Here is a 24,487-nt window from a genome sequence, read left to right on the forward strand (position 1 = left end):
GCTCCTGGTCCAGCATCGTGGCCCAGAGAGCTCCTGGTCCAGCATAGTGGCCCAGAGAGCTCCTGGTCCAGCACCGTGGCGCAGAGAGCTCCTGGTCTAGCACCGTGGCCCAGAGAGCTCCTGGTCCAGCACCGTGGCCCAGAGAGCTCCTGGTCTAACACCGTGGCCCAGAGAGCTCCTGGTCCAACACCGTGGCCCAGAGAGCTCCTGGTCCAGCACTGTGGCCCAGAGAGCTCCTGGTCTAGCACCGTGGCCCAGAGAGCTCCTGGTTCAGCACCGTGGCCCAGAGAGCTCCTGGTTCAGCACCGTGGCCCAGAGAGCTCCTGGTTCAGCACCGTGGCCCAGAGAGCTCCTGGTCCAAGTCATCACCAGCTCAGTGTGGCGGTGCCTCCCCCAGTACTGGCAGTGTCTGAAACAATAGAAAGATGACTTCTTACTTAACTGATTATGAATTAAACGTCTCGTATAAAAGTCTTCCGTATCAGTAACTCAATCTTGGTTACATTAACAACTTCTGGTATCATGAGTACAACTTTTGGTACTCTAAGAGACGAATTTCGGTATCATGAGTGTAAAAGAGTACAAACGTGAATGGAAAAAGAGTCCAGTTGTAAATGAGAATTACTAATATGCAAAGTGTAAAGAATGTACTTGTAAATGACACGTACTAAAGTGTGAGGTGTAAAAGTACTCACCTTGGTGTCTTGGCAGAGTCCGTGACGGTCGAGCCTCGTGTACTCCCTGCCAGAACGAGGCCTCAGTGTGTTCACGGAGGAGCGAGCCAGCAACCTGTACACACATACACACACAGGTTAATATACCGACATGTACATCATACTCTACCTCCTTTTCACTTCCTTTTCCTACTTTCTGTTTCTCCCTTCTCTCCTCCTCCTCTTCCTCTCTTCTCCCGCTTCTCTCTTCACCCCCTTCTGCTCCACCGCTTCCTCCATCATCACCCTCCCTCTCTTCCTCCCTTCTTCTCCTCTTTTTCCTCGTTTCTTTACTTCCTCTCTTTAATAGAGGAGAAATGAGAAAGGAGACGAGAAGGGAGAATAAGGAAGAGAAAATGAGAGAAAGGAGAAGAGAGGAGAAAAGAAAGGGAAGAGGAGGAGCAAACAAGAGGGGAGGAGCAGAAAAAAAATATATATCCCTCTTTTTTTCTGTCAATCTCTCCAACAGTTATTGAAAGAGAAACAGTGAGGAATGGAGAGAGGAGAGGAGAAGGAGAGGAGTAGGAAGAGGGAGAGGAGAGGAGGAGAAAGAGGAAGAGAGGAGGAGGAGAAGAGGAGGAGGAGACGGATGAAAGGAGTAGGAGGAGAAGGGGGAGAAGGAGGAGGAGAGGAGAGGAGAGGAGGAGGAGCAGGGGAGGAAGAGGTAGGAGGAGAGGGAGAGGGGGAGAGGGAGGAGGAGATGGATGAGAGGGGAGAGGAGGGGAGGAGGGGTAGGGAGGAGGAGGGGTAGGGAGGAGGAGAGGGGTAGGGGGAGGAGGGGTAGGGAGGAGGAGGGTAGGGAGGAGGAGGAGAGGGAGTAGGGGGAGAGGAGGAGGAGATGGAGAGAGGAGTAGGAGAAAGGGAGGGAGGGGGTAGGGAGGAGAGGGGTAGGGAGGAGGAGGGGGGAGGGGGAGGAGGGTAGGGAGGAGGAGGAGAGGGAGGGAAGAGAGCAGGTGGGGGAGAGGAGGGGAGAAGAGGAGGAGCAGGAGAGGGAGAGAAAGAGAAGGGGAGGAAGAGAGGAGAGGAGAGAGGAGGAAAGGATGAGAGAAGGAGAGGAGTAGGAGGAGGAGAAGGGGGAGAAGGATGAGAGGAGGTAAAGAGGAGAAAGGGGAGAGGAAGAGGAGAAGAGAGCTAAAATTCCCCTCCGTTCCTTAGTTCCCTTTTATCCATTTCCTTCTCCCCTAAAACTTTCTCCCTCTCCCTCCACGGCTTCCGGAAGAGAAGGGGAGAGGAGAGGAGGAGAAGAGGGGGGAGGGGAGGGGGGGTCCTCTCAGCCTGGCCTCACTATAATGGTGCGGTGGTCCAGCACACTCACCCTCTTCCCGCTGAAAAGGAGCCCGTGAGGACCTCCTTCCACAACTACTAACACTACCAACTTCTACTACCACCCCTCCTATAACCATTACTACATCTAATACTCCCCACCACCACAACTACTACCACCACCCCTACCACCACCACCCGTGCCACTACTAATACTACCACCCCTACCACCATAACTCCTACCACCACACCGACTACCACCACCACCAGCCCTCGGGAGACATGGGGGAAGCTTCTGTCATCTTCCAGTACAAGGGTAACAAAGACCCCCGTCCCCCTCCAGTGATAGGGGAGGGTCCCCCTCCAGTGGTACAGAGTCCCCCTCCAGTGGTAGGGGAGGGTCCCCCTCCAGTGGTACAGAGTCCCCCTCCAGTGATAGGGGAGGGTCCCCCTCCAGTGGTACAGAGTCCCCCTCCAGTGATAGGGGAGGGTCCCCCTCCAGTGGTACAGAGTCCCCCTCCAGTGATGAGGAGGTCCCCTCCAGTGGTACAGAGTCCCTCCAGTGATAGGGGAGGTGTCCCCCTCCAGTGATAGGGGAAGGCAGTGGCACAGAGTCTCCCTTCCAGTGAGGGAGGGTCCTCCATGTGAGAGGGGAGAGTCCCTCCATGTAGGAGGTCCCACAGTGATAGGAGGGTCCCACCCAGTGTCGGAGGGGGGCCCACCCAGTGACAGGAGGGTCCCACTCCAGTGATAGGGAGGGTCCCACTCCAGTGAGTCCCCTCCAATGATAGGAGGGTCCCCCTCCAGTGATAGGGAGGGTCCCTTCCAGTGGTACAGAGTCCCCTCAATGATGGGGAGGGTCCCTCCAGTGGTACAGAGTCCCTCCAGTGATAGGAGGGTCCCCCTCCAGTGGCACAGAGTCCCCACTCAGTGATACAGAGGAGGGTCCCCCAGTGATAGGGGAAAGTCCCACCCAGTGGTGGGGGAGGTCCCTCCAGGCGGGGAGGGTCCCACCCAGTGGTAGGGGAGGGTCCCACTGAGTGGTAGGAGGTCCCACTGAGTGGTAGGGGAGGGTCCCACTCCAGTGGTAGTGGGGGAGGGTCCCTCAGTAGGGGGAGAGGTCCCATCAGTGGTAGGGGAGAGTCCCACTTCAGTGATAGGGGAGGGTCCCACTCCAGTGGTAGGGGTGGGTCCCACTCCAGTGATAGGGGTGGGTCCCACTCTGGTGGTAGGGGAGGGTCCCACTTCAGTGGTAGGGGAGGGTCCCTCTCGAGTGATAGGGGAGGGTCCCCCTCCGGTGATAAGGGAGGGTCCCTCTCCAGTGGTAGGGGAGGGTCACTCTCGAAGAGTCACTCTCGAGTGGTAGGGGAGGGTCACTCTCGAGTGGTAGGGGAGGGTGGTGGTGTACAGGTCGTGGACACACTCACCTGTCGTGGTCGGAGGAGGAGTGTGAGGAGGACAGACTGAGGGTGTCGAGGTAGTCACTCATGTCGGAGGCGCCAGACGAGGTGGACTTGGCATCGCCGCTGCCGCTGCTGCTGCCGCCCCCACCGCTGCCTACACCGCCCACGCCGCCCAGCTCCTGGCACGACGCTGCCACACCTGCAACAAGAAATCACAGCCACTGTCAAACTTGCGATCATAGTGATGGCAGAAGTCGTAATCACGCCCATGATCACAGCTTACACCCACGGTCATCTTCACTCCCATGATCACAACTTACGCCCACGGTTATCTTCACGCCCATGATCACAGCTTACGCCCACGGTCATCTTCACACCCATGATCATAGTGACGCCACATTACCACATATGTTAATTTAGATAAAATCTACAACATTTGGTGAACTATAACCGAGTCACCAGCCTAAAACTGTCACCTGTAGACACACCTGTACTGGATGACTAACGCTTGACACAGTCTGTATCATACAACACAGTAATCACCTCCACCGTGAAGTAACAAGGGGAGTTAAAACAGCCGTAAAAGTGCCAGTAAATATAACAAACCTCAAAGTCATGATCCTCAAAGATTCCCACAACCAACCAATTTAGAGTCTCGGTACGATATCAGCGCCATAATAACCACCTTCTGTGTGCTGAAACCTTAAGCGTGCCAGTTAAAGATTCGTTCTGACATCATAAATTTCTAAAAAGGAAATCTCACTAAGAACCTTTAAGAATACGGACTTTGGTTAAGGGAAAAAGTCCTCGTTTAGGCAGCTACCCCCTTCCCCCCTCCCCCACCACTACACCAAGTTGAGTTCTGACTAAAATCACCTTCGCAAAATCCCTAACACAAACCTCCCGCTGACTTGTATGCAAAAATTCTCTCCCCCGCAGCCGAAAACCATTATTTGCAACACTTGTACTGATTAAATTTGCATGCTAACCACGGAAGAGATTTTGTGCAGAAAATTGCCAGAAGTACAGCATCAAAACTGATGAACATGATCGACTAAAACTCCAGCGAGAGAACCAAGATGAGACTTTATGCTGAAAACACGAGTGTGTGTGCTGGTCTAATGGGTCCCATTCCTAAGAGACTCCAAGCCTCCAATCTTAATAGGCCCAATCCTGATAGGCCCCAGTCCTAACAGGCCCAATCCTGATAGGCCCCAGTCCTTATAGTCCCCAATCCGTATTGGCTCCAATCCTAATAGGTCCCAATCCTAATAGGCCACAGTGATGACTGGTGACACCACAATGACGGCTGGTGACACTACAATGATGACTGATGACACCACAGTGATCTAATGACACCATAATGAAGTGAAGGTGAGGTGATCTCTGATAGGTAGACTGGGACTCACCTGAGTGTGTCGTGGCAGTGTTGTTGTTAGCTTGGTGTGGTCGTCGGGAGCGAGGAAGGGACGCGTGCAGGCAGTGGGAGGTCAGCAACCGATCCACAGCTCTTGGGGATTCGCACACGCCGGAGTCGCTGCTGGAGGCAGAGTCTCTGTTGGCCGCAGGTTTGCCAGGTACTGAAGACGAGCGCCGAAGGATGCATATTCCCTCCCCCACCAGGTCTCTGGCAGTGGTGGTGACCACGTCGGGGCGTGGGCTGACCTCCACGTCCGTACACACACTCTGGTCAGGGGTGACCGTCGGTCCGTCCGCCTCGACACTGTCGTGCCGCAGGTCACACCCACTGTCTGTTGCAGCCTCAGAGTTAAGACGGTTGTCTCGTCTGCGCAAGGAGGAGTTGATAGTTTGTCGGCGAGTGGGCGTGGCCGTGGGCGTGGTGGCTGGCGACGAGGGCCAGGCTTCTCGCGGCCTGGAGTCTGCCGAAGTTGAGCGTCGCGGCGCTAATGACATGTAGCGATGGCTGGGTGCCACCGATTGTGACCGACCGTAGCGGTTCTCGGTAATACTCAAAGATCGACTTCGGTCCTTGACAGGAGTGGTCTTGGTCTCGTTCTTCTCTTGTGTGGGTGCTTCACAAGGCACGAGAGTGGCAGAGGGCAGCGTGGGCCCCATGGGGAGGTAGTGGGGGTCGGAGGGCAGCCGGGGGGTCATGGCCATGTAGTGGTTCTCGCCGTCACAGCTCGACCCACCAGTGGAAGATGTTGTGATGCACTCTAGTGTGGCGGGCGAGGTAGGTGAGAGGTGCGGGGTCGCCTGGGTCTCAGGCGGCGCCGCACTGGTGGTGGTGAGGGTGGTGGAGGAGGAATGGGACACGACTGGCTGACTGACGCTCGTGTTTGTGGAAGAGGGTTGGGTGTTGACAGGAGCACCAGCCTGTATGGAGTTAGAGGCATTTTTAACGTCCCGTACGTTCTCATAGAGAGCAAGACTGGCAGCAAACTCCAAGTTGGCGTAGTTAGCGTGAGAGGTGGGGATAAATTCATGGTGGCGAGGTGGGGGAGTGGGCGGGGGTGTGGGGGGTGGAGTGGGTGCCCGAGGCTTGCCTGTTTTCTTTCTCTTGTTTACAACAGCATATAGCGCCGAAGTTTCCTGGGGCGGCTGGTTGTTATTTGGCGGCGTTGGTGGAGGGTGTCGCAGGATAGTGCCAGTGTTGGCATCCACCACGGGCATTCGTCCGTGTCCGTCCACCCGCAGTTGTTCTGGTGGAGCGTCGCCTTCCTCTCTCCGCCCACACACCAGCGACCCCGCCCATCCAAGGACCTGACCACAGCTGGGGGCGGCAGACACCAAGCCGCCCTCACACCACACGCCTGACGTTGGGACCACACCGTCGGCCGCCTCCCCTGGCTGGCAGGAGGAGTCTTGTGCCAGAGATGTCCCGCTGTCGCACATAACCAGACGTCGTGGAGTGTCGTAGTGGGCGGCGGCGGGTGGCACCCTGGGCGGGGGTGGGATATCGTAGTTGTCCAGGGGGTTGAGAGCCACGCGGGGCGGGCTGTTGACGCTGAATCCGCCGCCGTCGGGCTGTTGTGGGGTGTTGTGAGGGTGGTGGGGCGGGTGTTGGGTGAGGCAGCACGGCTGCATACCCGGGTGGTGAATATGACCTAGAGGGCGCGGGTGGTCGTAGAGGGACTCTGGTGTGGGCGAGGGAGCAGCCACGCCCTCCCACGACCCCCGCGCCCACGTGGATGCCCACCAGGCGTTCTCATCACCCTCGTGGCCACACATGTGCGGGCCTGAGCTACTGACGGTGGAGCAGCCCACCACGGATTGACTCTGGCAGGAGGCACGGCGGCTCCAGGGCGGCCAGGCGACGGAGTGGGCGTCGGTGTAGTGAGAGTCGCTATGGTCAGGCAGAGTATCTCGCGGGGAGGTGGCCGTAGCTGTGGCCTCCGACGCTGCCAGGGACACCGTTTCGCTACTCAGGTCCATCACGCTTACCTCCCGCAGCCACGACATCTCTGTGCGGCTCTCTGCCCTCGAACCTGTGACGGAGGACACAACACATTACAGTAGGGGCGCGCGGCCAGCACCAGGGAGGTGTACTTTACTCGGTAAACAAGAACAGGCCGCCAATAGCTATACAAACAACGTATCAATAACATGTAAACAGGCCGTCGACAACGGTCATAAATCACTGAACTGCCCGAGGGTGTATAATGTCACAATAAAAAATCTATTTGTTTAGGTCAGTCATTATCATAATGAGGTGAGACTATGGCGGCGACGCTCAGTGGACGCCAGGGGGAGGGGGGCTTACCTGTGGAGGAGGATGGAGGTCTGGTCCTGGGAAGGGCCAACAGCCCCCGGGCGGACTGGTCGATGGCGTGGGTGACGGCGTGGGGGGCGTCGGACAGCGCCACGTGAACGCCCGTCCACCGCCCACACCGCGTGCCGCCCTCCCACACCACGCGCCCGTCCACCACGCCGTACCGCCTGCAACACAGAAATCCAGAGAATAAGATTGGATTAGATTAGGTTAAGATTGACTAGGTTAGGCACAGTTAAGTTATGTTTAGTTACATTAAATTTGGTTACATTGATTTGAGTTCGCTAGATAATGTTTGGTTTGATGAAGGTTGATTAGTTAAGGCTACGATATATTACGTTAATAAAGTCAGGTGTAGAGTCAACTGTTCAGCACTAGACAACACACACTCGGTATTAACGGAGTCAACTAAAGCTTTGTAATGGAGAAGTGTCAGTGCTTAAAGAGCTTCAATTTGGTGGCGCTTACCTGAGGCGCGGTGTTATCTGAGGTCGTGTGTCAGCTCACCTGGGGTCGTGCTTACTTGGAATTATGTCGCCTTGGGTCGTACTCACTTGGAACCGTGTCAGCTGGGGTTGTACTCACCTAGAACCGTGTCAGCTGGGGTCGTACACACCTGGAACCGTGTCACCTAGGACCGTGCTCACCTGGAACCGTGTCAGCTGGGGTCGCACTCACCTGGGGTCGTGCTCACCTGGGGTTGTGCTCACCTGAGGTCGTGTGTGGACCAAGCCGCCAGGAGTCTCGGTGGGGTGCCGGTGGTGAGACAGAAGCGGTGGTCCCTGACGTGTAGCCGAGCAGGACCCGCCGCCACCCTCGACCGTGGCGGCACCTGTAGCACCTGCACCAGGAACTGTTGCTCTGTAGGCGTGATAGATCATGAGAGAGAGAGAGAGAGAGAGAGAGAGAGAGAGAGTAAAATCGACATACTAGGTTTAACATACATACATACATACATACATACACTTGGCCAACGTAGATGTACCTCAAATACAACACTACCATCACAACACCACACCCACCACCACTGAAGTATATGATCCATCACCACTAGAGGGTCAAGACTAAGGTGTGTGTGCTGAGGGCCAGTTAACACACACGACGACCAACACCAATGACACCGTTATGGCGCCCTAAACATCTATTACAGCGACCAGATTCTCAAGACGTTCCTAAGATTATTTTGTATCTATATTAGTTGAGAAGAGGAACCTTGGTTGTGATGGTGGCCAGGGGTGATGACTGTTAACTCACCCCTCTACCTCAGTGATGCAGCACCAGAGAGTGACCTTGTATCTGTACTCACCAGGTCACAGGTTCGGGTACGAGTGGCCTTGCCTGGTGTAGGAGTAAGAAATTTGTACCTAAAGGAGGCAGGGTAGAGGCACCCCCCCCCCCTCCTCCCCTCTAACAAGGAGCCACTAACACAAACAGTTCTTTAGGGATATGGGACTTGCTCACCAATTTATGTGACGCGCCGAGGAATCACTGTCAATAAAAATATATTTATAGGACAACTTTTTCCGGGAGGAATATGTTGGTATTCCCAACAGCTTCCCGCCAGCCATCTTCCAGCTGTATTTATTTCTACTGGTCCCTCCTTAATTATATTTGCTGTCCCATATATTTACAGCTCCTTCCTCCACTACTAACTCTCATCTACTATTTATAGCGACTGTCTGCACCACACATGTTGCCGCTCACGTCTTCATAACATGGAAGCTGATTATAGTTCTCTATAAACCAGTGTAGCTTATTCTTACTGACGGGATCATGTGAGCAGGGCAGTCAGTGCCTGTACCCATGGCACTGTGTCTGTTGCCTAACTTTAGGGTGGGACGAGTACCCCCCCCCCCCCATCACCACCCCTACAGCTGTTTTGTGCTGGTGGGTGAAGGTCTGGTCAAGTTCACTATACCTGGAGGGCGGCAGTTGGCACCTCACACTAGTACAGTCTAGTTCACGTGTTAGGATGGTGAGTGACCTGAGTGTTCCACATCTCCCAAAACAACTGAGGATCACAATGGTAAGTTGTCTTATAAATATATCGGCTGTTCGTCTGTCTGTTTGTTTTCTCCGTAACATTCAAGCTATAAAATCTTATTATTTAATTCTTATCCAACACAGCAGCCCTAACAAGGCCATGCCAGCACATATAGCACCAGAAATACTCGCCACGCGGATAGAAATATCCCTACTGGTGGGTCGGGCGATCCCCAACTCCACCCAAGAATGTCCATCACGAGACGCTGGGAACTCTGGAGGCGGTGGTGATGAACCCAGGAAGTGCTCGCCTGGTACTCCTGCCACCCACGGGAAGCTTGACCACAACATCCGACCACAAAACCTCATGTAAACACCATATAATAGCGAGTAATATTGAGCATAAGAGACACTTAACACAGCGGCAGATGAGAGACAGAGTGTGTTGGCCAGCTGCTACCGCGACCACTGTCAGGGAGATACACTTGTCTCTCTCAGTACAGGCAAGATTTAAGAGACAAGTTGATGTCACAGTCCGCTAGACCGCCACGGTGAGGCTGTTTATTGTGTGTGTTGTGCTGTACTGTGCTGACATGTTGTTCTGTACTGACATGTTGTTCTGTACTGACATGTTGTTCTGTATACGGACATGTTGTTCTATGCTGACATGTTGTTCTGTACTGACATGTTGTTCTATATACGGACATGTTGTTCTGTATACGGACATGTTGTTCTGTATGACATGTTGTATGCTGACATGTTGTTCTGTATACATGTTGTGTGGGACATGTTGTTCTGTATACGGACATGTTGTTCTATGCTGACATACTGATATTATTGTGGTACTGACATGTTGTTCTGTACTGACATGTTGTTCTGTATACGGACATGTTGTTCTATGCTGACATGTTGTTCTGTACTGACATGTTGTTCTATATACGGACATGTTGTTCTGTATACGGACATGTTGTTCTGTACTAAACGTTGCTGCTGTACTAACACGCTGGTGATGTGGACAACATGTCAGTGAACCACAAAAAATGAAGGTACACGTGAGACAGCCAGCGTTCCTGTGTCTCTCAGTGGCCGTCAACACCACAACCTTTAGACTTCACCCTAGGAGTCCCTTACCCCACTCCTGGACTCATAAAAACCTCCTTATCTTACTTCTGTGCCCCTAAAGACCACCTTACCCGACTCCTGGACCCCTAAAGACCCCTTACCCCACTTCTGGACCCCTAAAGATCCCCTTTACCCCACTACTGGACCCCTAAAGACCCCCTTACCCCTCTTCTGGACCCCTAAAGACTCCCCTCACCTCTACTCCTCCCACGGACAACAACCTTCCCAGAGTATACGGAAATATGGTCCCAAAAAAGACATTATTTTGCATGGGGCTGACCACGACTTCCTCAGCACGACGTAACAAACGATTCCTGAGTCCGTATATGAAACGACCTGTGTACGAGACGGCCTGCTTACGACACACACACACACACACACACACACACACACACACACACACACACACACGGTGCTGTTTGACCCACCAGTACGCGGGGGTCATAACTCTTAATAAATAATGCTTGGGGGGAAAAAATAGCTGATGTATCAAACGTGACTCAGCTGTTCACGACACGAAGCTATATATCAAATTTCATTCAATAAGTTACTGAACGAATACTGTACTGGGCAGCATTTATCAGGGACGGACGGACGGACGAACAGCAGTGACCCCCTACCCTTAACTATTCCAACGAGGCTTGCGAATCAAAACGACCTCTATGGCTTCTAAAAATCATCTATAAATACTTTCATTAACCAAAAGATTAAACTAAAAAACATTAAATCACTATACACACTTATAATCATAGTGTCTGTCTCTCCATCTTGTATCCAGTAATAGACGCAAGCTGATGTCTAATTGGGTAGTTATGGTCGACACAACAAGCTCGAGTAATAAAAATATAAATACGTCAGTTACAAGTAAGTGAGCATTACAACACAACACGCATGAGGGAGTGACGGGTATGACGTCACGGCGTGCCCCAAGTCATGTGGTGTGGTCCTAATTTGTTCCCGTTGTGCTGTGAATAACATTATATTTAGTGTGATAATTAACATAAAACTGAGTACAATTAAGACAATGAGAGAAGCGGTTGTAAAATTCATGTGTGTGTGTGTGTGTGTGTGTGTGTGTGTGTGTGTGTGTGTGGGAGGGGGGGAGGTTGAGTGTGTGTGTGTGTAGAGTATTAACTTACATGAGATTGGGTTAAGTTTCATAATCTTGTCTGGGCTAAGTTTGGGTTAAGTTAGGTTCAGGTGAAGTTAAGTCTATTTATTTTGTTAGGTTAAAGTTTAGTCTTGTTTGGTTAAGTTAGCTTGAGTTTCTGAAGTAAACAAGCGAGTTAAAATTACAAGAGAGAGAGAGAGAGAGAGACTGGACATAATGAGAAACAATTGACACACACACACACACACACACATATATATACACACACACACACACACACACAAACACCCACGCCCAACACACACACACACACACACACACACACACACACACACACACACACACACACACACACACACACACACACATATATATACACACACACACACACACACACAAACACCCACGCCCAACACACACAAGAAACAGTTTAGCTATCAGCAATAAAGACTAAAGGGCGACGATACTTATTCCCCTCCACAATTTACAGCCCAAAGCACTTTACTGAGATCTAGTATCTGAGGCGGCGCCACACACTTGACGGAGTGGTTGAGGCACTTAAGACACAGCTAGCCTTCATACCACTAACAGATAAACCTTCTGTCTTAAACTAACATCATTTCTTGGTGTATTCGAAGCTTCATTGATGCGTTGGTCGCGTTTCTGAGTCGGGATGGACCGTCTCTCTCATTCACTGTTTGAAAAAAAAATATGGCTGAAATGATCACCAAAAAAAAAATCTTCCCATATGTTTTTTTTTTCACTCGTTGGTATAATTTTACTTTAACATATTCCTACTTCCATGAACCAAAGGATATTACACAACTCTACTGGCACATCTCTGCTCCCAAGATTACTAGAACACATCCCTACTAGCACATCCCTGCCTCCGAGAACTCACGGGTATTACTAAACACATCCCTACTAGCACATCCCTGTCCCCAAGATTACTAGAACATATCCCTAGTAGCACATCCCTGCCTCCAAGATTACTAGAACACATCCCTACTAGCACATCCCTGCCCCCAAGATTACTAGAACACATCCCTGCCCCCAAGATTACTAGAACACATCCCTACTAGCATCTACCTCCAAGATTATAGAAACCGTCCTGTCCCCAAGATTACGAGAACATATTCTACTAGCAGCACATCCCTGCCTCCAGATTACTAGAACACATCTCTAACACAACCTGCCTCCAGATTACTAGAACACATCCCTGTCCCACAAGATTACTAGAACACATCCGCTAGCATCCCTACCTCCCAGTTACTAGAACACATCCCTACCCCCAAGATTACTAGAACACATCCTGTCCCCAAGATTACTAGAACATCCATACTAGCATCCCTACCTCCAGATTACTGGAGCACATCCCCTACTACTTTGTCCCTGCCTCCAAGATTACTAGAACACATCCCTACAAGCACATCCCTGCCCCCCAGATTACTAAGAACCCCACATCCCTACTAGCACATGTCCTACCTCCAAGATTACTAGAACACATCCCTACTAGCACATCCCTACCTCCAAGATTACTAGAACACATCCCTACTAGCACATCCCTGCCCCCAAGATTACTAGAACACATCCCTACTAGCACATCCCTGCCATCCAGAACCAAGCGGTAATTATCTAAGTCAACAGGACATTAACGACAACTAATGACTGTACTTATGAGCATCATCTGCCATGACGCCCACAGAACCACCCAACACTGCCCACACATAGAAACACCCAACAACGCCCACAGCCAACGCAGCAACGCCCACAGCACCACCCAACACTGCCCACAGCCAACGCAGCAACAATCTTAACTTCCGCAGAAAACACGACGCCCAAATAAGGTAAGAAACTAGAGCATAACAAGGCAGGGTAATTAGCCCCAGGGATGTCCTCGTTCACTCGGCACATATGTGTTGCCAAACTAACTGTGTGAGAGAGAGAGAGAGAGAGAGAGAGAGACTCTATACATTCACAGGGAAATAGTGGCCCAGTGATGGAGGAGATTGAGGAATGGGGTGGGTGGAAGGGGAGGGGGGATGAGTGGAAGGGGAGGGTGAGGAATGGGATGGTGGAAGGGTAAGGGAAGGGTAAGCAAGGGGAGAGGTGAGGAAGAAGTGACTGTACTGGGGACGCGAGGAAAATGCCCTTGTTTATGTGCGAATCTGAGGAAAATTAAGGAAAAGTGAGGTGAATGGGTGAACAATTAGGGGAAAACTTATGATAAATGGATAATAACGAAAATGATAATAAGGCGGTAAGATAATAAGGATAATAATAAAATAATAATAATAATAATAATAATAATAATAATAATAATAATAATAATAATAATAATAAAATAATAAAATAATAATTACAAAAATAATAATAATAATAATAATAATAAAAATAATAATAACAATAACAACAACACTAACATTCACACACACAGTTTATCTTCACTACAACTGACGGTCCAGGATCACTCACCTTCACCCAACGTCGAAGTCATCTTGACCTGCCACTGCAACATACGCCTTCGTGTCAAAGGCCACCACCAGGGTGACATCTTTACATAGCAGACCCAGCGTGTGGCTCTCCTTGTCCAGCGTGAACCCTGCAACACGGGATGGTATAGTTAGTGATGATAGTAATAGAGGGAAAACATTGCAACATACCACATAACCTTGTAAATACTGCACCACATAACCTAGCAACACACTACATAACCTTGTAACACACCACATAACCTAGCAACACACTACATAACCTGTGCAACACACCACATAACCTTAAACACAAAAAAATGTATTCCTAACCATTACAACACATTTCATAACCTTGCAACACCACAATATAATCTAGCAACACACAAAAATTTAACTCTCACCTAACCTAACCTACCCCTAACCTAACCTACCCCTAACCTAATCTCACCCTGGACCCGTTCACAACTTCCATTATGCTAATTTCCACTAAACTTTATGCTAATCATTAACACCAAGTTTTTTTTCGTTATTTCGACCTTTAAATTTCCCCCTTCCCTTCACCCCTTCCCTTTACCCATTCCCTTTACCCTTCACTATCACCCCTTCCCCATTAACCCATTCCCCATCGCCTCCCTCCCTTTAACCCCATCACCCCCCTTCCTTTTACTTCCACTACTCTCTCTTTTTCTCTCTTTTCCCCTCCTCACTTTGGGTTGGGGAGTGACGGTGGGGAGAGGGTGAGAGGGAAGAAGTGTTGAGGAGAGGGGAAGAGTGGTGGGGAGAGGGCTAAAAGGGGTGAGTGGGTGGTGGTGGATGAGAGGGAAGCGTGAAGAGATTAGTGGAGAAGGAGTGGGAGAAGAGATGATTTTTGGTGGCGAGAGGGAAGTGAGAGGGAGGGATGAGTGGTAATGAAGAGAATGGACTTTGAAGGTGTGAGGATGAGTTGTGGTGTCCAGGCCAGTGACTCCACCTCCTCCTCCTCCTCCCCTTCTTCCTCCTCCTCTTCTCTTCTCCTCTCTTCCTCCTCCTCCAGGCCGCGTCAGGGACCATACCAGGAGATATATCTGTTTCTAGTATTAGTATCTGGTGTAGCCTTGGTCATCCCTTGGGAGCCTTAAAGCTGAGGCTCCTGGCACCACAACACGTACCATACATGACGACAAAGTGGTAGTGGTGTGGTGATGGTGTGAGGGGGCGTGTGGGGGTGTGGTGACTGTGGTTTGACGGTGTGGTGATGGTGTGGGGGGTGGGGGGGGCGGTGATGGTGTGAGGTGTGGTGGTGGTGTGGTGACTTGTGGTGTGGTGTGTGGTGACTTGTGGTGTGGTGGTGTGTGGTGGTGGTCATATAGTGATGGTGTGGTACAGTAGTAACAGTACGAAGGTTTAAAATAATGTCATGGTGATTAAGGTCATGGTGTGGTGACCTGTGGTGACGACAAGGCTGGAGGCTCTACGTGTGATGGTGTGGTTGGGAAACAATCATGTGGCAACGTTTCCCAAGTTTACAAAACGTTTCTCAATAACACATTCTAACCATCAACAAAAATGCCAATAGTTATATAAAAACGTTTCTATCAATAAAACTCAAAACACATACACAAACGTTTCCTCAATAACACCCTGGAACATAAACGTTCTCTGGTAACTCCCAAAACACTTCCACAAAAACATTTCTCAATATCAGAGTCAGTACACCTTACACAATAACGTTTCAGTGATAGACTTTCAGCCCAGCCCAGCCCGCCCAGCCTCCCTCCTTCCCACCTCTTCTCTGTCTGCCAGCCTCTGCCTGCCTGCCTGCCTGCCTGCCTGCCTGCCTGCCTGCCTGCCTCCCCTGCCACCCGTCCCTTCCCACCAGCCCTGCCCTGCCTTGCCTTGTCCCCTCGAATCAAATTTCTGGCCAACAATGCAGGTGAACCAAGACAAGTTTAAACATTAAGGCAACACATTGTGAGAGAGTCAAGTTTTACCACCATCAAAACTCCTGTTGGGGGCGAGACCCTTGTAATGCAGGACTGGAGGGGTTATTCTTCTTCCTACTACTGCTACTACTGCTGCTGCTGAGGAAATGTCTAGGTTCCTCCAACTACTGGTGGGGAAATATTTGATCCCACCTTCCTACTACTGCTACTCCCTGCTTGTGGGGAAATCATAAACAACTCTTTTGTAACTCATAAATACGGTCACTTAACTCACAAACACGACCACTTAACTCAAACACGACCACTTAATTCACAAACACGACCACTTAACTCACAAACACAACCACTTAATTCACAAGCACAACCACTGACTCACAAACACGACCACTTGATCAACTCACACACACGGCCACTCAATTACCTCCCCCTTAGGACCACTTGAAGCAAACTTTCAGTAATGGAACAACTTGAGCACAACTCTCCCAAGACCACAAATATATTCCTGGCGTTCAACTTTCAAGAGACGCTGCTAACTGTTCTCTCTCTCTCTCTCTCTCTCTCTCTCTTATATTTAGGCAGCATCCAGTGAGTGAGTGAATCAGTGAGTGAGTACCTGTGATTGCAGGTAACTTAAGATATAAACATGTAATTTTAGTGTTATTATTAAAGTCGCGTTTTTTACCTTAAATTTTGTATCTTCACGTATGAGGAAAAATTCACCTTACGAACCTATGAGAATGTGTCCCCAAGATGAGAGAATTTCACACACACACACACACACACACACACACACACACACACATTATCACAGCTAAGGGCGTTAAGCATTATGCCTTCATGGTCAGACAGTTCACTCAGACACTGGCTATCATATCTTACACGTGAGGGCAATACACACTCTATTATGGCTCTATCTGACACCAGTTCTATTCTGGCCACGTTTGTGACTGGCCAACGACAGTAGTAATGACAATCGTGTTACTCCAATGTATATATTTACTTCACTGGAATATGAGAACGAATGCACGTTTATTTTTTTAAGAGATTTTGGTTTTAATGAATAGGTTTGGTTTAGTATATACAGAGTAATTAGAATGTTTTTGTGTTTTTTGGGGGGGATTTCGAGTGACAGATGAGATGCAAAACCTTGGTAGTTTAGTCTCATAATGCTTCAGTAACCCAAGGTCTTGATGTCACCCTCCACCACCCCTTCCTCTCCCTACCTTCTTCTTCCCTCCCCCCTGGTCTCCTCAGATGGACTCCATGAAGGTAATACCAGACACCAGGAACCTTATCGTGTTTCATTAACCTTACAGACCACCACATGGGCGAGGGGGAGGAGGTCTCTCTCTCTCTCTCTCTCTCTCTCTCTCTCTCTCTCTCTCTCTCTCTCCACACACACACGATAATGTTTCACCACAGACCTTTGTGACCTCAAGTCTGTAATCCTCTATGCGCCCCCGGTCACAGGATGAGTTATAGGGTGCACAATAAACTAGCTGCTATCCTGGCAAAAATAAATAAATCAACCAAACAATTTCCTTCTCAAAGTGTTTGTTTATGCATTTTTTTTAGTATTTTACGGATTAAAATAACGAATGACATGTAATTATAGATATGCGTTGGTTAGGTTAGGTTTAGTAGGTTAGGTTAGGTTAGGTTAGGTTAGGTTAGGTTAGGTCACAAGTAACGAGACGTGACCAAAACAAAGGCAGCCACATCCCTCAGTACTGGTCTGGTGTTATATATTACTCCCAGGTTCTGCTTTAAGTTTTAGTGCACCAAGTTGTGAATTAATTATTTCCCTAGAGACCAACAGCTTCACGGTCCTGTACCTCACAAAACAAACCCAGCTGCAACCAGGGTGAATTTATCATGTGTGTGTGTGTGTGTGTGTGTGTGTGTGTGTGGTGAGACAACCCTGACTATACCAACCTTGACTTGTCCTCCTTTTACACACGTACACACACACACGCATACACACAGGTGAGCCAAGGTGACCCAGGTGTACAAGTTTAAACCTCCAGAATTCTTAAAGAGAAAACACTCAGCCAACTCACTCAATCTACGAGACAAAACAATGATTCTCAAAACTTCACAAACAACAATTCCCTCATACCTAGCGGCTACAAGCATCTACCTCACCCAAATGGTAAACCAAAACGAAGACCAAAACACCAGCGAGTGACTACAATATCCAGGTGTGTTTTCCCGTGTCTAGTTATGGTCAGGAAATTAACGTAGGAACATGATAGAATTGGAACCCAGATGACGGGGCACGGTGTCAGGGAGGGAGGGAGGGAGGGAGGAGGTATAGGCCAGCTGACTCGTCCGTGACACCCAATGAAACTTTCCTGAAGGGGAGTTTAGATCTTTATCAATATCCTGCAGCTTTTAACTACACGATTTACCTACTGTAGCGATGAATGGCCAACTAAACCCCAGCCCTAATAGTGTTAATGGGTCTCAGTCCTAATGGGTCCTTGTACTAATGGGTCCCAGTCCTAATGAGTCCCAACCCTAATGACACAACTGCAATTATCAAATTTAATGCTGATGTTGCTCTCTGGTGACACTGGAGAGAGCGAGGAGGAGGAGGATGACAAGGACGGGAGGAGAACTTGATCGGTGGAGAAGAAAGAGGGAGAGGGAGGATGGGGGAGAGGGAGGATGGGAGGAGAGGAGGGAGGGGGATGGGAGGAGAGGGAGGAGAGGGGGGATGGGAGGAAGAGGAGGGGAGAGGATGGGAGGAGAGGAGGAGGGGGGGATGGGAGGGAGGGGGATGGGAGGAGAGGGGAGGGGATGGGAGGAGAGGGAGAGGGATGGGAGGAGAGAGAGGGGGAGATGAATGAAAAAAAGTGATAAAGGAAGGAAGTTGGAGTAGGAGGATGAGACGAAGGGAATAAGAAGATAAAGGAAGGTAGAAAGAAAAAAAAGGAAAACAGGAAGGCAGGAGGAGGACCCACCTGTCTCTAGGGCCAAGACGTTCTGCAGGGCTAGGGAGGCTTTGGTCGCCGCGCCCTTGGCTCGGTCCCGACTGTCCAGTACAGCTGTAACTGTAACACATCTGTAACGAGACAAAAAATAGTATTACACACCTGTATCACCTCATCACTCTTGGTAATACAACATCGATACACACCTGAAACACATCTACAAAACAACAGAAAGTAAAAAAGACAAAGTTTTAAGGTCAACAAAAGTTACTTAAATCAATAAAGATAAAAGTAATAAATATAAAATGTAAATACGTCAGTGGGAGGATAAATAATATAAGCAGGAACAACACCGTGTGAGGAGGGGCTGTGAGAGAACCTACCACACCCTTCACCCCCTCCAGTGACCTACCACCTTCACCCCGCCTCAGTGACCTACCCTTCACCCCGCCTCCAGTGACCTACCACCTTCACCCCGCCTCCAGTGACCTACCACCCTTCACCCCGCCTCCAGTGACCTACCACACCCTTCACCCCGCCTCCAGTGACCTACACACCCCTTCACCCCGCCTGCAGTGACCTACCACCCTTCACCCCGCCTGCAGTGACCTACCACACCCTTCACCCGCCTCCAGTGACCCCTCACACCCCTCCCACCCCGCCTGCAGTGACCTACCACACCCTTCACCCCGCCTGCAGTGACCTAATAATGCAGAGGCCTGAATCATATGCATACCTGTGTAGAAAATATACACACACACAGGGTTGGTCTAGTATGTAGTCAAGAAACATCGAGTTATTAATTATCACACACACACACACACACACACACACACACACACACACACACACACACACTGACTTTCATTGCTCCGGAATTGGTTTTGGAGATCGTCTGGGACACCAAAGTAAACATTGTGGAAAATTTCATCATGAGGACGGTGGACGAGGGAGGGAGGAGAGAGGTGGGCGGAGGGAGAGGTGGGCGGAGGAGAGAAGAGGTGGGCGGAGGGAGAGGAATGGGCGGAGGGAGAGAAGAGGTGGGCGGAGGAGAGAGAAGAGTGGGCGGAGGGAAGAAGAGGTGGGCGGAGGAGAGAAGGAGTGGGCGGAGGGGGGCAAGAGGTGGGCGGAGGGGAGAGGTGGAGGGTAGAAGGGGTGGGCGGAGGGAGAGAAAGATGGGCGGAGGGAGGCAAGAGGTGGGCGGAGGGGGCAAGAGGTGGGCGGAGGGTAGAAGAGGTGGGCGGAGGAGAGAAGAGATGGGCGGAGGGAGAGAAGAGATGGGCGGAGGGAGGCAAGAGGTGGGCGGAGGGGGCAAAAGAGGTGGGGAGGGGGCAAGAGAGGTGGGCGGAGGGGCAAGAGGTGGGCGGAGGATGTGGGGAGAGGTGTGTTCGGGATAAAGGAATAAAAGAGGAAGGAAGGAAGGAAGGAGAGAGGAGCAAGCAAAATAAAATGCAGTGTAAAAGCCAATTTCTCAATCTACAGGTACTAACACACACACACACACACACACACACACACACACACACCTGTATAGAAAGATAATACAACATACACAAAACACACTCACCTGCACCTATAAACACACACACACACACCTGCACACTATAAACACACACACACACACCTGCACACTATAAACACACACACCTGCACTATAAACACACACACACACACACTATAAACACACACACACACCTGCACTATAACACACACACACACCTGCACTATAAACACACACACACACCTGCACACTATAAACACACACACACCTGCACACTATAAACACACACACACACACACCACCTATAAACACACACACACACACTATAAACACACACACACACACCTGCACTATAAACACACACACACACACTGCACACTATAAACACACCTGCACTATAAACACACACACACACACACACCTGCACACTATAACACACACACACACCTGCACACTATAAACACACACACACCTGCACGCTATAAACACACTCACACTACAAAAAATAAATAAAATATGAACAAGTATCAAAATATATAAACTTTTCTATAAACATCTCACACTTCTCCTTCCTGTGGTATATAAACATCAATAATATAAACTTTCGGTCCAAATACGACGCTTTCCCGAAGAACAGGAAATTTCTGGAGAAGTCTTCCCAAAACTGACAGACTTAGACCAAACTTGTGAAGCGGTTCATCAACATTGTACGACTTAATCCCTTAATACGAGTTGTTGCTCTCTCTCTCTCTCTCAAATAGCAATACGGTAATTATAACAATAATAACAATAACAACAATTAATACTAACAATAATAAAATAATAAAAACAACGAAAAACAATAAGAACAACATAAATAATAACAATAATAATAATAATAATAATAACAATAATAATAATAATAATAATAATAATAATAATAATAATAATAATAATAAACCTCCCAGCAGCAGAATATTTAGTAAAGTTAATCATGAATGGTATGAAAGAGTTTGTGTTTGAGAGTAAAAAATACTAGTCAGGTGAAGGAAGGTTTGATGTGAGTCAGGGATTTCATTTCGATAATTTGTTGGGCTTTAATGTGGCGCTGTTTGCTGGAATTCCAATTAAAATACCATGCCAGGCTGCCTTTGTTGAACTAAAATACAAAAATACAAAAAATTAAAATAGGGAGATAATTCAATTCGTGGTTTAATATAATTTCCCCTAATTGTATTGTTATAGGGGATGATGATTATAGATTGACAAAAGGTTGACGGATTATAGAACATGAAATTTGTTGTTTGGAAATATTTGAGAGGATGGTGGAGGGAGGAGGATTTATAGTCAGGGTTTATACCAGGTGAGTGTTTGTCTGTCCAGTCTCTGTCTGTCTGTCTGTGTGTCCATACTACGCCCTCAGAGTTGGTCTTACCGTCGTTAAACTTAGGAGTAATGGTCTCCTCGGAATAGCTTTAATGAAGGTGGCTTAAGAACAACGTCATACGCCTGGCAGTACTGATCAACTGAATAGAAAAGTAGGAAATAATAATAATAATAATAATAATAATAATAATAATAATAATAATAATAATAATATAATAATATATAATAATAATAATAATAATAATAATAATAATATAATAATGATGATAATAATAATAATAATAATAATAATAATAATAATAATAATAATAATAATAATAATAATAATGTAATGGGAATATGAAGATAATACGAGAATTTGTATATAATGAATTACCAAACTCTCCTAAGTGAATAACATTGTATTTAGTGAATAATCAATGAAACAAATCACATATCATAAATAACACCGGTAAGATTACATGATGTATAATGAATAACACTAAATATTTTATGAATAATGCTGTAAATAATGTATGGAGATTAAACTACCCTTAGCTTGGGTGTGGTGGAGGTGTGTTAAGAGGTGTGGTTGAGGTGTGGTGGAGGGGTATGGTAGAGGTGTGGTGCAGGGGAATGGTAATGTGGCAGAGCAGTGTGCTAAGAAGTGTGGTTCTAAGACACTTGTGGACTTTTTAACACCTGTGCGTTGATGATGGCACTGCACAGGTTCCTCTCTCTTTTTTTTTTTTTTTCTCTCTCTCTCTCTCCACACACCACACCACACACCACCACCCCGCACACCACACCACCACCCCGCACACCACACCACACACCACCACCCCACACACCACCACACCACACACCCCCACCACCACACCCAGGACAAATCATGATCATCTCTTGCCCAGTATGAGAATAAAATACCAACTAAAACCCGGACAGCCAAAGACACATTAAAAAAAAGTGGAGAAAAATGGAGTGGAGGAGAGACCGACGCTGGCGGGATCAAACACGAGGCGTCCTCTTGAGGGCTTTCCACCAAATTGCTTCTCTGTGCAGGTACTGTTATCATCACAGGTACCCGCTATCATACTGCTGCCACCATATACTGTACTATCACCACCACCATTACTGCCATCATCATCACATACTGTCACCACCACCACTACTGCCATCACCATTAAATACTGTCAGCACCACCACTACTGTCATACCATTAAATACCGTCACCACCACCACTACTGCCATCACCATTATACTGTCACCACCACCACCACTACTGTCATCACCATTACATACTGTCACCACCACTACTGCCATCACCATTAAATACTGTCACCACCACCACTATGCTCATCACCATTAAGTACCGTCACCACCACCACCACCACTACTGTCATCACCATTACATACTGTCACCACCACCACTACTGCCATCACCATCACATACCGTCACCACCACCACTACTGCCATCACCATCACATACTGTCACCACCACCACCACTGCCATCACCATCACATACTGTCACCACCACCACTACTGCCATCACCATCACATACCGTCACCACCACCACTACTGCCATCACCATCACATACTGTCACCACCACCACTACTGCCATCACCATCACATACCGTCACCACCACCACTACTGCCATCACCATCACATACCGTCACCACCACCACTACTGCCATCACCATCACATACCGTCACCACCACCACTACTACCATCACCATCACATACTGTCACCACCACCACTACTGCTCATCACCATCACATACTGTCACCACCACCACTACTACCATCACCATCACATACTGTCACCACCACCACTACTACCATCACATACCGTCACCACCACCACTACTACCATCACCATCACATACTGTCACCACCACAACTACTGCCATCACCATCACATACTGTCACCACCACCACTACTACCATCACACACTGTCACCACCACCACTACTGCCATCACCATCACATACCGTCACCACCACCACTACTGCCATCACCATCACATACATCCGTCACCACCACCACTACCTACCATCAACTGTCACCACCACCACTACTACCATCACCATCACATCGTCACCACCACCACTACTACCATCACATACTGTCACCACCACCACTACTACCATCACCATCACATACTGTCACCACCACCACTACTACCATCACCATCACATACTGTCACCACCACCTACCGTCACCATCACATACTGTCACCACCACCACTACTACCATCACCATCACTCGCACCACCACTACTGCCATCACCATCACATACTGTCACCACCACCACTACTGCCATCACCATCACATACTGTCACCACCACCACTACTACCATCACCATCACATACTGTCACCACCACCACTACATCACCATCACATACCCACCACCACTAGCCATCACCATCATACTGTCACCACCACCACTACTGCCATCACCATCACATACTGTCACCACCACTACTGCCATCACCATCACATACTGTCACCACCACCACTACTACCATCATCATTACATACTGTCACCACCACCACTACTGCCATCACCATCACCACCACCCTATGTATAGAACTAAACACAATTTGAATGCCTCTTCATGCAGATGTGAATAACAAAGTGTGCGGCCAGACATACTGCCTCACACTGCAGTCTGCCACTCAGGCGGGTGTGAATAAGTCAACTCTAATGTACAGAACTAAACAATGTACTGGAAATACTCTGTAACAATTCAACGACACAATATCCTGCACTACCGCTTACAGGATGAGTATGGTGTGCACAATAAACTAGCCTCTGTCCATGGCAATATAAAACAAATCAATTTCTCTCACCACCACCAGCCACCCTCCCTCCCTCCCTCCTCCCTCCCTCCTACAACCCTCCCTCCCTCCCTCCCTACCACCACACTACCACAATAAGTATGATAATCAGACGACAGCTCCCCCTCGCCCGC

General features: G+C 48.9%; 1 protein-coding gene across 1 annotated transcript in view; it reads right to left on the reverse strand.

Moving 5' to 3' along the window:
• Positions 1–274: 274 nt before the first annotated feature.
• The window catches only part of LOC121874177 (mucin-5AC-like), a 97,495-nt gene continuing 73,282 nt past the window's right edge, over positions 275–24,487 (reverse strand). Inside the window, 10 exon segments of the mRNA XM_042378167.1 lie at positions 275–409; positions 696–789; positions 3,404–3,578; positions 4,789–6,828; positions 7,104–7,279; positions 7,823–7,973; positions 13,804–13,856; positions 13,858–13,930; positions 18,691–18,768; positions 18,771–18,791. Coding sequence (XP_042234101.1) covers positions 374–409; positions 696–789; positions 3,404–3,578; positions 4,789–6,828; positions 7,104–7,279; positions 7,823–7,973; positions 13,804–13,856; positions 13,858–13,930; positions 18,691–18,768; positions 18,771–18,791 — 2,897 coding nt within the window. The 3' untranslated portion in view covers positions 275–373.

The sequence above is a fragment of the Homarus americanus genome, unplaced genomic scaffold (assembly GCF_018991925.1).
Source record: "Homarus americanus isolate GMGI-L3 unplaced genomic scaffold, GMGI_Hamer_2.0 scaffold49667, whole genome shotgun sequence".
Classification (NCBI taxonomy): Eukaryota; Metazoa; Arthropoda; class Malacostraca; order Decapoda; family Nephropidae; genus Homarus; species Homarus americanus.